The 16,753-nt window shown below is 40.1% G+C and overlaps 1 protein-coding gene across 1 annotated transcript in view; it reads right to left on the reverse strand.

Annotated features, from left to right (window-relative positions):
- Positions 1 to 823: 823 nt before the first annotated feature.
- XDH (xanthine dehydrogenase) overlaps positions 824 to 16,753 on the reverse strand; it is a 33,798-nt gene continuing 17,868 nt past the window's right edge. The window contains exons 17-36 of the mRNA XM_053459336.1: positions 16,412 to 16,581; positions 15,912 to 16,035; positions 15,358 to 15,477; positions 14,545 to 14,641; positions 13,831 to 13,955; positions 12,828 to 12,961; positions 12,148 to 12,235; positions 11,349 to 11,435; positions 10,694 to 10,885; positions 9,992 to 10,137; positions 9,039 to 9,120; positions 7,120 to 7,215; positions 6,007 to 6,135; positions 5,615 to 5,689; positions 5,132 to 5,184; positions 4,389 to 4,503; positions 4,244 to 4,309; positions 3,723 to 3,911; positions 1,479 to 1,646; positions 824 to 1,333 (exon numbers count right to left, since the gene is read on the reverse strand). Of these exons, the coding sequence (XP_053315311.1) occupies positions 1,283 to 1,333; positions 1,479 to 1,646; positions 3,723 to 3,911; positions 4,244 to 4,309; positions 4,389 to 4,503; positions 5,132 to 5,184; positions 5,615 to 5,689; positions 6,007 to 6,135; positions 7,120 to 7,215; positions 9,039 to 9,120; positions 9,992 to 10,137; positions 10,694 to 10,885; positions 11,349 to 11,435; positions 12,148 to 12,235; positions 12,828 to 12,961; positions 13,831 to 13,955; positions 14,545 to 14,641; positions 15,358 to 15,477; positions 15,912 to 16,035; positions 16,412 to 16,581 (2,307 nt within the window). The 3' untranslated portion in view covers positions 824 to 1,282. The remainder of the gene's footprint in view (positions 1,334 to 1,478; positions 1,647 to 3,722; positions 3,912 to 4,243; positions 4,310 to 4,388; positions 4,504 to 5,131; positions 5,185 to 5,614; positions 5,690 to 6,006; positions 6,136 to 7,119; positions 7,216 to 9,038; positions 9,121 to 9,991; positions 10,138 to 10,693; positions 10,886 to 11,348; positions 11,436 to 12,147; positions 12,236 to 12,827; positions 12,962 to 13,830; positions 13,956 to 14,544; positions 14,642 to 15,357; positions 15,478 to 15,911; positions 16,036 to 16,411; positions 16,582 to 16,753) is intronic.

The following is a 16,753-nucleotide window of genomic DNA, read 5'->3' on the forward strand; positions in this document are numbered from 1 at the left end:
CAACTACACTGCGAGAGCAGGTGAACGTTCTCCAGCTTTACAGTGGTAGTGATGTCACAATTCAGTGCTCACATAGTGAGGTCACAATGATGACTCTTCCACTTTACTGCTTTATGGATGTAAACAAAACGTTGCAGGTAGCCATGGAAACAAGAATTAAATGCATAGAAGAAGTTGAATTAAAAGACAACTGTAGTGGGGGGAAATTTTTCCTTGAAACTCTAATAATAACATCGGAGCTGCTGTAAAACTCATCCGCTCAGCTATTCACATGTAACAAAGTAACTTTAACATAATTGCCATAAAGCCGCAGCGGCCGGGGAATATCCATGTTTGTATAACTTGTTTAACAGAGAAAATATTCCTGCACATTTTTATAATATTACATTAATAAAACAAGTAATTTATGTGCAAAGTGGTTGCAATGACAACTAATTTTTTTCATTATGGGTGCAAAATGTGTACAAAGTGGGTGCAGTAGGAAGCCGGTGGGTTTTGCTCTGGCTGCGCTTTAGCTTGCTTTTTGCAAAATATCCATAACAGGAGGTTAAATTCAAACACAACAAGACTTCAATGTTCTTTAATCATACCATTTAGGACCCCATTGAGCATCATCTGAAGACTGGATATTTATGGCACACAACATTTTTCTATGTCTTAGTTACAATATATATATATATATATATATATATATATTTTTTTTTTAATGATTATTGTTTTGTGTTAAAACCCTCCAATCACCATATTGATGAAACCAATCTTTTATAGTACAGGACAGTGTGAACTTAGCGTTGGTTCGAGATACAAATTTTCGACACTCGTGTAAATTAATAGAATTAGAGTTTTATTAAATTCAGCCTATTAGATAGAACATCATACTTAAAGCATCTGGACCCCAAGATCTTCTGCACAGACATAGTCACAGGCTTTGCATCATAATTGCCACTGCTGACCCCTGACAAAGCCGATTTCTGTGCCTCCAAACACACGTTAGGAATTTTGTTATTCTGTTCTCCTTTCTCGTTATCATTTTACTCATTTTCCTATTTACACCCTGAGCATCCGCAGATAAGTTAAAAAAACGATCAACATAAAACCTTTCAAATAAAAGGACCACATGCCCTGCCCCACGCAGCTTTCCCTTCCAACCAAAATACATTCACAAAGTACAACCACACATATTATTGTTATTTTTAAAATGGATTTTTCAGTGCCATTTATTTTATAGACAATATACAACGGGTGATTATAAACAGCATTTGCACTCAGGATTGATTCTGTTTCACACCGTTACAGCCCACGGCTTAAAGGTTCCCGGCTTTGCGACTGGACACTGCAAGACAAAGACAGAAATGTGGCAATCATTAATGTTTTTCCTCCCCTACGACAATATATATTTTTCTTCCCTCGTGACAATACATTTTTTTTTTAGTTGAAAAGGAATCAAACACCAAAAAGACACAAACAAAAGCTTGTACCAGCTTAGTGAAGTTATCGATGCAGGCGTTGCGAATCCTCTCTGGGGTGGCAGGGCTGTCCAGTTGAAAAAGTCCTGTAATATTAGACTCTGCCCTCGCTGACGTAATGGCATCCTTTACGGCAAAAAATATGGAGGCCGACAAAAATAGTGGAGGTTCTCCGACAGCCTTAACAAAATAAAGGTAATTATTACAAACTTATGACGACGCTTGTAGAAAGTAGTTCTCTCCTTCCATTGAGCATTTTATAATTATAACTGAGATTAGGATTTAAATGAAAACTTTTTATTCCAGCCGCATGCTTTGCGTTATTATGGAAACTCACCAGAATTATAGTATTATAGGAATTCATGCACGATAGATTATAGTGATACAACCTGGAAAAGTTACATTATAATTTCACATATTTTCCAGGGTACTCAGACAATTAGATGCATAAATAATATAATATACCGGATTTGCTCGATTATAAGACGAGGTTTCTTTCAGAGCAAATGAAAAATACCCCTCGTCTTCTAATCGGGGTCGTCTTCTAATCAAACATCAAATAGAGGTCTGATTATGAGACTAAGATCCAGATCCCCCGCACCGCTGCAGGGGACCTGGATCCTCCTGTTTCCCCTCCCATTTAACACCCCCCCCCCACACACACACACTTACCGGTGCTTCCTGCTGTATTGCCGGGGCAGCGATCCGCGTAGACAACGTCCGCTGCAGCCGGAAGGAGGTGTGGCTAGCAGCGGGGGTTGTCTGCGTCCGTCGCGCATACCTTCCCCGACTGTCAGAGATCAGAGTTCGCGGCACCGGTGCGGGGAACTCTGATCTCTGACAGCCGGGGAAGGTATGCGCGACGGACGCAGACAAACCCTCGCTGCCAACTCCACCTCGTTCCGGCTGCAGCGGAAGGAGACGTCAACCCGCTGCCCCGGCAATACAGCAGGAAATTGGAAGCACCGGTAAGTGTGTGTGTTAAATGGGGGCATAGGGCATTTCTGGAATGCCTTATACCCCTATATGCCACTCTGGCACTTAGGGGGTTAAAAGGCATATTATGGGGCAGAGTGGCATATAGGGAGGTATAAGGCATTTCAGGAGGCAGAGTGGCGTTAAGGGGGCATTTAATAGAGCACTCTGCCTCCTGAAACGCCTTATACCTCCCTATATGCCACTCTGCCCCATAATATGCCCTTTAACCCCCTAAATGCCAGAGTGGCATATAGGGGTATAAGGCATTTCTGGAGGCAGAGTGCTCTATACAATGCCTTTTAACTCCCTTAATGCCACTCTGCCTCCTGGAATGCCTTATACCTCCCTATATGCCACTCTGCCCCATAATATGCATTTTAACCCCCTAAATGCCAGAATGGGATATAGGGGTATAAGGCATTTCTGGAGGCAGAGTGGCACATAGGGGGTCAAAAGGCATACCATGGGGCACAGTGGCATACAGAGGGTTAAAAGGCATATCATGGGCCACAGTGCCATATTGGAGTGGCAAGCCTGGGGGCAGATGTGCGTAACTGGGGGACAGGTTGGAAAATACAAGGAAATAAAAACAAAAAAAATATTTTTCTCAATCATACCTTTTATTAAAAAAAATAGTTTACATGAATTAACATTTACTGGTAAAACTTTTTTCCTTTAGGGTCGTCTTATATTCAGGCTTTTTCTTTTTTTCCTAAATTAATATTCAGATTTTGGGGTCATCTTATAATCAGGGTCGTCTTATAATCGAGCAAATACGGTAATAATAATATGGTATAATAAAGCAGAAAAAAATGACTAGACTAGATAGGGCCAAATAATTCTGGTTTGCCATTTTGTTCCTAAAATTTACTCCCTAAAGCTGTTGCCATTGATGCTAATATTTGACTTGAATAAAAAAATATCTTTACACTTTACGTTACACTGATTTTGCCTAAGTTTATTTCTTGATAAAAAAATTTTTATATATTTTATTTTTATGAAGTATATATTTATTTCATTTTTATAAAATATCTAAAATATATGTATATATATATTACATTTTTATATATGTTAATATTAAAATAAAAATAATAGAACCCATTTTGAGAGAACACCATTCTTAGACTGCAGCAAAATATCAAAGACAATATATTTAATATTGCAGTTAAAAATATTTATACAGTGCTTGTGAAAATTCATGAAAAAAAATCTTGTTTTATGTGCATGTGGATTTATTCATTTGTTAATAAAAAATAATTTAGCAGAATAACTCTTTACCTTGGAGGAATAAATAGCTTTGCTGTTTGGACAGTCTCGTAGAAGTGATACATTAAATTCAGAAGGAATGTCCCCAAATGCGGGGATCTTGTACATCCCTGGACCCCGGGTGTACAGGAATCCATCGGGAGAATATCTCATCTCTTCTAACGTGAAAAGGCCCATGCCCTGAACAAAAGCGCCTTCAATCTGCGTGAGAACATAAACAGCTAATAATAACAAGCAAATAGAGTCTTGGGACGTCATCGCTACATAGAATCCCTTGCGATGTATTAAAGGAAATTTTTTAACATTTAATTATATCAATAAAAAATACGTTTTCTAAAATATTGAACTGTTTTTGTCATTTGTAAGAGCCCCATCTACTAGAGAAACACCCTGATTCATAGTGTCTATTGGAAAGAGAATGGCTCTGCTTTAATGAACACTCTGACTAATGAAAGTCTATGAAGGAATTGCATCGCTACGTATGACATTTATGGTCAATTCTCATTTGTTTTCGTAATTACTAATAAACTCACCTGTCCTATATCTATAGCAGGGTTCAGGCTGGTTCCAACATCCATTACTATGTCTGTACGTAAGTTCTGGAAAACATAATTAATACATCACAGATGTCCAAGTCCACCCTGAACCTCATGGCTCATCGTACTTAACCATTTCTACCTTGTGATCTCCGGTTAAACAGTCAATCTCCACTTCAGAGCAGGCCACACCATAACTAAAATAACTACTTGCATTGCCTTCATTCTTCACAGGGTCATATCCAATATCGGGGGTTCTGTAAGAGGTAACATCAGCAACAAAATTACCTCCATAACTTGGAGCTTGTAAACAAGGGCTAGTAATGATCACAAGAGCAGGACCCTCTTCTCTTAACGTGTCAATCTTATTGTCAATTCTAGCTATATTGTTAATTTTCACTCTTACGCATTGTAATTGTGCTGCAGAATCTTGCACGTTATAAATAAAATGTAATATAACTCTTATGTCAGGGACCTCAGGTGATTGGGAAGAAGGTCCACCCACGAGGAGCTCTATAAAAACCACATGCCATCTTTATGAAGACCCTTGATGGTTTTGATAGGTACAGAAAGTTTTGGTGTAAAATACACTAATTACATGTGGAGAATACACTTTTTTATTTATTAATTTTAAATTCTCAGATCCACATTTCTCTTTTTTTGATTTTCAGAATTGGTTACATAATGTGAGTGTCTGACCAACTGGGACATGTATTGATGCAAATATACCCTAAGAAATTGATCCTTTAAAGGGTTAACGTAAACATTAACGGTATGGTTTGCACCAGCGGTGGTTTAAATTCCTAATCTGTCAACCAGCGAATATAATTCACGTTTTTTGAGGCGCTTTTGACACATCGGTATCACTCAAATTCAACGACGTACTTATAAAATCCAGTGGCTGATAAGCTCACCCTGTCCACATAAGCAGCAGCCACCTAAAGAAAATAAAAAAAAAAACACAATTGCACCAAATCAAGCAAAAATATCTCAATCATCAACTAGTAAACCAGAAACATTGATAAATTAAGTGGCTTGGAGTTAAATGGCTCCGTAAAGGTGGATGACTGGTCTGGGGGGGGTGACCAGCAGTTCCACGAATGGCCAATGGAATTGTTGATTATATCTGGCAGAGATTTCTCATTGGTTGAAGGATTTATGTGCTGTCAGCATTTCACGCCACACTATACTTTGAGCTATACAAATAACTTAGGTGGCACGCTATACAGATGGAATAAGAGGTGTATAATGTGCTCGTTACTATTCTGCATAATTCTATCAAATATACAATACATTACTGAGTTTATCTCACTGATATTAAAGTATTAGAGTTTCTAAGACTTATAGAGCTGGGATAAAGGTACGTACCCAACTTTCCCAGGTTCCTCCAGGGTTGGATAATTTATAGGGTTCCAAACGTTTCAAGATTTTGTGACACGCATTCTAAATGGAGACAAAACACACAGTCGATGATTAAGGCTGCAAGAAGACTGGGATCTGATGAACAGGCCAGTAAAAAAACATAGTTCACAGCCAAAAAATATAACTCTATGGAGGCAATGCTTTGGCCAGAACTCTTTTCTCCCGAAAAAAATGGCCATGGTCTTTTATTGTGTTATGGGATAGCTGAAGACCCAAATTGTTTCAAAATCCTGGAGACGGGGTGATAGTGGTCACCTTCGATTGGTTTATATTCGTCTTTATAACCTTATGCCACAATGTCTGCCAAATTTAACGTGTAGATAATGAGAGGCTCTTACATAAATTGCCATTCCGTTGAGGTCAGAGCTGACGGAGGCCGCAGTTGGAGATGCGTTTGGGACCGTATTGGTGCTTGACTCGCTTATGAATATTTTGGATGGTGGTATTCCTAAGGCTTTACTGGCCACCTACAACAACAAACCATTAGAGATACCTTCAGTATTAGTATATAAATATAGGTGTTGGTCCCATGGGTGCTCCAGTGTTTGGATATGACCACACATACAGTACCTACACACACACACACATCTTTATACCTGGGATGGAGGGAAGGAGTGTCCCTCCAAATTAAATATGGGCCCCATACATTAACAAATGGCTTTTAAGCCAGATATTGGAAGATATTTCTGGTGATTATCACTTATACATTTTCCCAAGCTCAGTGTTAAAAAGTTAAGTCAACTTCTGTTTAATGCCAACATTTGGAGTGCTTGTTACTTCTCTCAAAATCTATTTAAATTGAAGGCCCCAAAAGCTCTGGGGATTCTTCTCGACCCAGCCACCTGTCTGAGAACGGCCTAGACGTGTTAACTATATATTAAACAGACCCAGTCGCCAGAAGAAAGTAAACTATTTAGGACTATAGTGTTAGTGGCCTGGTTGAGAAGATAAGCGATGCCTCCCTTTTAACTGGCACATGGGGGCGCTACAGGGAGTTTGATCGCCATACCTGGGAACTCTCCAGGTTTCGCCCGGAGACTCTGGGAGCAGCGCCGTTTCTCTGGTGTATCTAGGTCGACACCTGAGTCTTGCGAATCATGGGAGGGGAGTCTTGATATGTCCCCTCCCCGCCAATTTCCCCCTTAAATGGTGGTGTGGGGACCACCCAATGACATCAGCGGGTAGAAATAGCTGCAACCCTCTCCTTTGGTTTGGATGTTTCTTTTAATGCTCCCTTGTCCTCTCTCATGTTTATGGTTTCTCTGACAAGCTGAGGTCTAGCAGGGGCCACCATGAGTAAGATTTATGCTTCCATCGCCCTGGTCCATTCAAGTTATCACAAAGAAGAGGCAGCCCAAGACGCCATCACTCAAATTGTGAATATTCTCCCATGCCTGGTCACTGTAACGCTGTCAGCCTCAATACAATAAACAAATTAATCTTATTTATACCTGGATCATCTTGGTGTGAAGCCCTTGACCCATCTCCGTCCCACCGTGGGTGAGGAGAACCGACCCATCTGTGTAAATATGGATCAGAGCTCCAGCCTGCAAAGGAGAAACAGTTATGTATTTAAATCATATATACTACAGGGTTTAAGAAAACATACAGTGGTTCTGTAGGTCAGATTGTTATATGATATATATACTACTAACAGCGTAACAGCGTTACGGAATATGATGGCGCTATATAAAACAATTACCGTATTTGCTCGATTATAAGACGAGGTTTTTTCCAGAGCAAATGCTCTGAAAAATACCCCTCGTCTTATAATCGGGGTCGTCTTCTAATCAGACCCCAAAAAAATGCTGGCGCCATGCTGCTTACCGGTCGCGAGCAGCGTCTCTTCTGTTAGAAGCAGGGCAGGAAGCTTGCAGCGTCCTCACAGAACTCTATCTCCCCCCTCCCTCCTCTGAGGGCGGGGCCAGAGAAGTTGCTACAGCCGGTCCCCTGCAGAAGTCTGCGAGTGGGAGATCTGCAGTTCAGGTGAGGGGGTGGGGGAGGGTTTTTGAGTATGTGTGAAGTGTGTGTGATTAAGGGAATGAATGAATATTTAAATGTTTGTGAATGAGTGTGTGTGTGATAGCATGGATGTGTAAGGGGGGTGGGGGTTGTAGCATGGCATATGGAGGCTGTAATCCCACTGCTATCATCCCCAGGTTCCAGCATGTACTGGCTGCCTTGGCTTGATAGGAGTGTGATTGCTGTTAGCAGTTTGATATATATATATATATCAAACTGCTAACAGCAATCACACTCCTATCAAGCCAAGGCAGCCAGTACATGCTGGGTTAAAAGGCATATCATGGGGCTGAGTGGCATATAGGGGGTTAAAATGCATTTCTGGACCTCCAGAAATGCATTTTAACCCCCTATATGCCTATATACCTCCAGAAATGCTTTATACCCCCCTATATGCCACTCAGCCCCATGATATGCCTTTTAACCCCCTATATGCCAGAGTGGCATACAGGGGTATAAGGCATATCATGGGGCAGAGTGGCAAATAGGGGGGTATAAAGCATTTCTGGGGGCAGAGTGGCATAACTGGGGGGGGCAGGTTGGCAAATAAAAGGAAATTTAAAAAATATATTTTTCTCAATCATAGCTTTTATTAAACATGAAAATAATTTACATTAATTAATATTTACTGGTAAAACTTTTTCCCTATAGGGTAGTCTTATATTCAGGCTTTTTGTTTTTTTCCTAAATTAATATTTTGATTTTGGGGGGTCGTCTTATAATCGGGGTCGTCTTATAATCGAGCAAATACGGTAATACAAATAATAAAATAGTAATAATAAGACTAAACTAAACTATAAAAGCAATATAAAAATATTTTTTGGAAGCAACTGCTGATGCAGAGCCCTGGCAGAGATGGGGCAGTAAAATCTACTGTCCTTCTACTTTAGTTTAGAGACATGTTCCCTCTAATGCAGCAATCGTGTGATGTAGGTGGCAACTAATTGGCTCCCGCGGACTGCCTCAGTTATGTCCTTTTGAGGAAGCACTCCGAGAGGCCTGGTTAACGGAGCTGATACTGGGGAGAAGTGGATGAAGAAAGAAGACAGAAGAACAAGAAGAGGACACAAGAAGAGACAGGACACGGATGTGGTCAGCGGAAAAGGCAGGGAGACATTGAGAGAGAGAGTGAAAACTAAATGCAAATTAATTTGTAGCTCTCTGCTTTGTTTTTTGTTTATCTCTATTTTGGACATTGTACGAATTCACGAAATCGGCCAATTTCTTTAAATTTGTACGAATCCAAATGCACAAGTTTGTTGGGGACCATCTTTGGCTTCTAATGAAGCCCATCCTGCACAATTATTCATATGACAGCAAAATAAAGCAGCAAAATAAATTTGTTAACCTGGTTTAGTTGAGTGAGAGTGAAACTTATTCCAAACTTGGTCGGAATTATTGCGATTCCTCTCTTCTTCCATCGATTCTGCCTGGATCAAAAAAAAGAAAACGGATACAGCTGTATTAGTCCAGGGAAAGTGGAGTCTTTAATTGAAGTTCACACCTTTTATTGGGCCAGCATAGAAAAGTATAAAATTAAGTTTTCGATACCTCAGAGGTCTCTTTTTCAGGTGGATTAAATATAAAAACCCAGTGATTAAATATTCATGCAGCTGATCACATGCTTAAGTATGCAGCTCCCAGCAGGATACACACATGTATGTAGCAGGCAGTCACACGTGTATGTAGCAGGCAGTCACACATATACCGTATATATCAATTGCTATATAACATCCAAAAAGATAAAACTAACATTATGTAATAAAGATAAGTATAAAATATATAAGTATCTATAAGAACTCTCAAACAGGGCTCCAGAAATACTCATGGAGCAACGTATAGATGCCTGGAATAGATGCGCTGAAAGGGTTACTCCCAGGATCCAAAAAAACTGGATTCACAGGCACCCATAATCATTTTTTAAAAAAACATTTTAATTTCCATTAGAACAAGAAGAAGTGGAGCTGCAGAAAAGGAGACGGGGACATGGAAGAGGTCGACAGAGAATGACATACAGAGACATTGAGAGAGAGCATGAGCGTGAGTGAATGAGTATGTGAGAGAATGAGCGTGTGAAAGATTGTAAGAGAGCATGAGAGACTGAGTGAGGCTGAGCGACAACGAATTTTGCTTCTGAATGGAAAAAAGCTCTCCAAATTTCGTCTGAAGGAATGGACCATCAATAGTGCTCATCATCATGTCTGTCTATTGTCTATTCATTTTCTATAATTAAGGGAAAAATATTCCAGATAAACTACTATTTTTAAATGACGTTGCAATAAACACATTAAGTGATGTCACCTGTTAAACTCTTCCACGGAAAGCCGTCTCTTATGGTAGTTGGCGTTCCTGAGACATTCGTCCCAGCACCTGGGTAACGTGAACTGCTCCAGCCTCTGGTTAAAATGAGTTAAGTCTCCTTCCTTGTATAAGTTTAATTTTCTGACCTTCGAATGGAAATAACACAAAATAATACAACAGGATTATATATATATATAGCAGCTAACAATATTCATAATAGCGTTTAAAGATGTGTATGTGCAAGAAGAATAAAGAAATGTGGTCCTGGGTCTTCCATCTGCCCGTACTAATGATGGTATTATGTGACCCTGCTAAAGATGCACAGCTACATATAAACGCGGTACCGCGGGGGCGGGTCACACACCCCGAGGTAGGCAAACTGACACCCCCACAGAGCTAATGGTGCTCCTCACCGAAGTTCTGATCACTCACCAACTATTGCTCTCCTTTAGATTTGCATAAATCTGCTAGAAGGCCTTATTTTATTTTCTGGAGGGTGCCATGGGGAAAAGAGTGGCACTGGGTGACAGATTTGATTACAGGTCTACATTTTGAGCATAGTGAATCTTGTAAAGAGTTTTCTGCCTTTTTCACTCCTGCTGAAGACCCTAACCCCCTTAGAAAATCCTAAAATTATTAAGGGCTTTGAGGACCTGTGTGAAGTGTGGATATCCCTGGTGTAAGAAGGTTTATATCACGTACGTGGTCTGCTGGTAGTCCACATGTTTGGGCAATGTCGTTTATCCAGCACTCCGCAACCAACATTCCCTGAGGTCCACCGAAGCCACGAAATGCAGTATTAGATGGTAAGTTGGTTTTACACAGGTACCCGGTACCTTTAATGTTGGGTATTTTGTAAGTGTTGGTCATATGGAACAAGGTCCTATCCATGATCTGGAGGAGAACAGGCATTATATCCATCATGAGAATGAAATACCCTTTAGAACATCAAACGTGAACGTATGTTATCTTCTGTTTAGAGAATATAAGAGTGACATCATCATCATCAGCCTTAGTAAACCATATTTTTTCTTATATCATATTTCCTAGGCTTATTGCCATATTTATGTTGTGTGGAAGTTACTTTGGGATGAAGACAGGGAACCTCAACAGCTGTGGACAAACTCCTCCTCGATCACCAGGTTCCGGTCTTAAGTAAGGTTGACCCACTTTTTCGTGGATAAAGTGGGATCCATGGCAGAAATAGCGGTCTCTGTTTTTTTTTGTTTAACATCCATAATTTAAATCCAAAAGCTCTAATAAGAAGTAGTTGATCATGCAGGAGCATAAATTGTATATCGACACGTTGTAAGAGCTCTTATTCCTAGGCACGAGTGGGTACAGTGGGGGCACTTACCCCATGGGACAGGTCCTGTGAGTTCCCGGCGTTGGCATAATAAGAAACCTCTAAAGCTGTCACTCTGCCATTCTTTGTAAATCCGACCTGTCATGATCATAAACATCATACATGATAGATACATCATATGTTACAATGTAACATCATTATAATACCCTCCAATAGCATTTTCCTCCATAGACTGATTCTATAGACCACTATTCTCTGCGTATAGCACTCCTCGCTGCATCTCCCTCAATGAGTTAAATGCAAAAGTTAACATTCTTAATCATGGCTTCCTCTGATTTCATAAGCAGTAAGATGGATATAGCCTTATTGGTATCTTTAGTCGAAGGCCTACACAGAAAGCAACTTTGGGTCTTTTCTTCATCTTACTTTGGCCCAATTAAAGGTGACACCTTCCACGGAAGACTGTTTGGGGTTATGACTGTTTGGCGGTAATAAACTGTTACCATTTATTTTATATTTGTGATTTTTTTTTAGAACCAAGTGGAATAAAAAGTCTGTCTAATGGATTCCTGGAATTTAAATCTGGACCCCCTGAGGTTTCTCTCACCCCTACCAAGAAGGAGCAATGTAATCAAAGTGAAAATCAAAGAATGTCTGAAAACAGAGAAGGGAGATAGAATGCGGCGGGGAGTGGACATTGTTGGCTAATTCCAGAGGTCAGCAAGAACATCATCATATTACAGACGATGGAGTATCTGAAGAAAAGGAGGAATGATCATTATTCACAAGGAGAAAATATAGTAATAGCATTCATCAATGACGTGTGGATGGCCTAGCACAGCAGACGTACCTTGTAGCGTCCCACATAAGGATGTCTGCCACCAGTTAAAAGCATGTCTTCATCCCTGTCCAGCATACATCTCACCGGTCGGCCAGTCCTGTATGAAGCAGGCACATATAGTAACGCAGGTGTGTAGCGCACAGGTGTAGCGCACAGGTGTAGTGCACAGGTGTTGTGTAGGCATAGTTCCCCAGTGCTGCCTAGGGGTGTCGATCAGGGAAGCTGTATGGTTCTTGTCAAGGGCTGTCATGAGTGGTATCAGGGCCATTCTTAATAATGATGGGGCCCTTAGGCATACCTCTCCAAATGGCATCCTTCGGCCCAGAGATAATAGAGGAGATAAAAAATACATAGCACGATGTATAGGCCAATGGGGCAGATCTTTTGTCCCGCTGACACCAACGCAGTGCGATGTAGGTCTGTGCAGCAGCTGCCCCTTTTGCCTTTTGTTAGCCATGGCCCTGGATGATATGAACCAAAAGTCTTCTTATATAATACTAACAACGGAGTTGTTTAATCCCAAAATAAGGGTTTTTCTTGATATGTAGATGTCTTTTTTTCTAGCTATGTATCTAGCTTTGGATGTCTGATGATTATTCCTCCCCATTAAAGAATCTCAGCCATCGTGTTCATTTACTCTTTGGGGTAACTCAATTAGTAAAGGATGGAAGCCAAGTGTTCCAACTTACTTTGCTGCTGCCACCGCCACGGCGGACGATAAGATGGTGCTTCGAGACTCCTTTCCTCCGAACCCCCCGCCCATTCGCTTTACCCGAACCACAATCTTGTTGTAAGGAACACCTACGGCACTTGCCGCGAAGGACTATTAATTGGGAGAAGAAAAAAAATATATTACAAAACTTAACTAAAGAAATAAATAGAAATAAAAATTATACAAAATTTAAATGTTTAATAGCTTAGTAGAAATTCACTCTTACTATTTGTATCTTTTTATGTTTTTGAACATACGTGTAATTATTATTATTATTATTATTAACATAAATTTTTATAATACCTAGTACAGCAGAAAAATGCATTTTTTTAAAAAAATTTTAAGAGGAGAACAAGATGTTTGTGCACAATTTTGAATTTTTTTTTTATACACCTCAAGGAAATCTCCTGTAACATATTATACTCCTGATTATGCCAATGTGACATCACAGTGCTCCACATACCGTAATTATTTATTTTTTACATTTATTTGCTTTTTTACATTTTACATCACCATTTTTAAAATATTTTTATTTTATTTTTTTAGTTTTAGTCTTTTTACTATAGATATACAGGGTTTCTGGTAGTGACAGATATACAGAGTTTAAGTGGCAGCTCCACATTAAAGATCTGATTAATTTAACACAAATAGGCATCCTAGGTACAGAATCTTGATAACAAAACAGACAGTATCGTCGGATTGGTGTAGAGTATGAGTTCTTGTGCACCCCTGAGAATTTCTCTTGTATGAGCTGATTTCTCCTCCGTTAATGCTGTGGGTAACTAAATCCAAGGGCAGTCGACCGGTCTAAACTGTTTAGTACCCGGCAGCCTAAATGGTCAGTTTCGGAGATAGGAAACGTAAGCCCTCTACTCTCTAGCAATTATGTATATAACAGCGGCATTTAAATTGCCGATGATTTCCCTTTATCTCTAACCCTCCTATCTCACTATGTGCCCTTGCGCATGTTCCTTCCTTACCTGCGTCTTAGTCGTATTCTGCGTGGAAACAAAGAGCTCCATCTCCCCGTCTTCCCCTTTGGGCACAGCGATCGCGCAGTTTGTTTCCAGGTAGAAATGTTCTTGTCCGCCGATATGAATTTCTCCTGGAGGACCAGAAATCCGTTAGTATGGAAGCCTGCGGATCACTGAATGACCTCGGGAGCTGCAGGAAACGAGGCTTTAACGGAATTCACGTTTATACCCAAATTAACATTATTTTGAAATCCATGCATCAAAGTCTTAGGTCTTGTATTTTCACCCAAATAGCACGTAAGAAGGACACGTTAAGCCCCATTGGGGATATATAAAAAGTATAAAAAGTTATTCTGGTTTGAGTCGCGATCTTGTTATTATAGCAACTAATAGAATGTTCCATCATTCCATTGGCTGCTATGGTGTTGAGTTAATCTTTTATAACTTTTATTCATAACACCTATGGACGAGCTGTCAATCCTTATTACCGATAAACAAGGTTTCTTGATGCTCAGAGGTCTATTAGATGGACCCCGCCGATGGGAGGAAATGGGGGAAGTGAAATAATGAATCCTCCAACAATTGTAGAATTCGGGAAAAGCAGTAATAGCGGCATTAACCTGTTTGAATTATTTCAAGCAAAAGCCACAATAAGCAGCCGATGCAAATTAATCAAATCAACTAAACCTAATGTTTAATGCGCTAAACCCGACACGGTACCTTCGTGAATGTGATCCGCCTCCTCCAATCCCCTCTGGAGATTTCCATTTTCCATCGTCTTGATTGGCTGATAAAATGATTTATTTTCAATGGCTTCCTGGGAAATTCAGAAATTAAGAATTCCTTAAAAGAAAACCCAAACCTCATTGCATTATAGTTTATGAATGAGTATGAGCTGTTGTGCATGCACGTGAAGGCTTTAATCCTGTGTTAACCCATTGAGTTTTAAATCCAGATCAGTCAGGGCTATATATATATATATATATATATATATATATATATATATTATATCCTCATTATACCCTCATTATATTATGAATACAAAATATAATTCTTTTAATTTTAATCTTTAGACACCCTCATATAGGTTTATTTAATGTAAAGGACTTTAACCCCTTAAGGACAACGGGTTGTCCTTAAACCCATTAATGACAATGTATTGTGTAAATGTATAGGCTTTGTAGTTAAGGGGTTAAAGTGTAGAACAAAAGGAATAGTTTAATAAACATTTCCAGAGCTGCGGTTTTATAAAGTAGCCCCCATTAGCCTTTCTCTACGTATTATTACAGATTACCCTGCTGGTTATTTATTGATTTATATAGCACCATCATATTCTGTAGAGCTGTACGACTGACAAACAGGACCAAAGAGTAGCATATCGGAACTATGACAATAAACATTAGTTTGTAACAACTCGGAATACTGCTAAGATTAAAAACGTTCTCCCCAGCTCTGTGGAGTCTCGTAAACTTTCTGGGCCCCAAGGATCTCTTCTTCGGATGGAGGTGCCTCTCCCCTGCGAGATCAGAGTACCTGTATAGTAACGACGGGTGTAAGGACTTCATATGAAATTTTCACAAGCTTTGCGGCTCTCTGCGCATGTTCCTGGGTGTCTGCAACAATGGCGCCTATAATGTGACCCACGCAAGTCACCTGCATAGAAAAATAGATTCCTAAGTCAGGAATTCACCCAAAACAGGGATTTATTCATACAAACATAGAATCTGCCAGCAGATGTTAAGACAAAAAAAAAAAACACACATTTCGCCTCCTCTGTCAGATTCCTGGAGAAAGAGAAGCGTTTCTGCGCTTTTCTTTCTTTCTTTCTTTCTTTGCATTATCTGGCAGCTCGGTGCACTTCCGCAAAAAGGATTGGGGCCACAGGGACAGACCCTCCCCGGTTCCTCCCCACTTCCTCCTATTGGGTGTGGCCAGAAGCTCCACCCTTTTGCAGAAGTGCCCGTGGAGGCCAGGTTCAAGGAGAAGCGGAAAAAAGAAAAAAGACATGGGGAGAAGCGGCCGCAGAAAGAAGACAGAAGAACAAGAAGAGGAAAGAGAAGAAGTGGATCTCACTGTGTGTTACATACCACATTGTCAGCGAAGATTGTCTCATCATGTAAAATTCCAGTGATGTTACTTCCCGGAATGTCTTTAGCAAACAGAGAGCAGACAAAGCCAGGGCTGCACTCAGCTTCTGCCGTGTCAACTGAGCTGCAGAAGTAGAAGAGTTCAATTGAACAATCCATGCATTAGCCGTGCCATGTATCTACTACATGCAATTATAACCAATACAATATGAATCTGTGAATGTCCTTGGCTGTTTTAGAGCTCTATGATAATGTATTGCAGTATATATATATATATTAAATATTATTTATATGTACCTCATTATACAGAGATGATTTTGTCATCAAATAATTTAGTTATTATATATATATATATGCATTCCATGTCCAACCACATGTACTGGCACCGCGTATTAGCTCTTCTGTCTAATGTAAAGGGAGTTCTTATATCTCCGCAGAGAAGTTAATGTATGTGGTGACAAAGCAAAGACCCTGACGCATTGTAATCATCGCTTCCTTACATAATGTTAGCGTGAGCCTTGGTGCTGGATATCAGGGCTAAGTAGAGTTCATTCTCGTAGTGAGGTATGTCGTCGCAGTACACAGCCTCTCCCGTCGCCTGCTTCATCGCAGAAAGGTGCATCAGTGGCTTTCCCACAACATCTTCATCGTCTTCTCCTACTGGAACCTCCTACAGAGGAGAAGACATACATACGATGAAAGATGTGGATCCCATGTCTTCTCATTCTCTGTCCACCTGTAGCAGACATCCTCGTATTTCAGAATTTTATGCAACTGGATTTTTAAATGGAACCCCAAGAGTATGATGAGCCCTGTTTTGGATGAACACCATCCCATATCTT

This window comes from Spea bombifrons, chromosome 3, assembly GCF_027358695.1.
Source record: "Spea bombifrons isolate aSpeBom1 chromosome 3, aSpeBom1.2.pri, whole genome shotgun sequence".
NCBI classification, from domain to species: Eukaryota; Metazoa; Chordata; class Amphibia; order Anura; family Pelobatidae; genus Spea; species Spea bombifrons.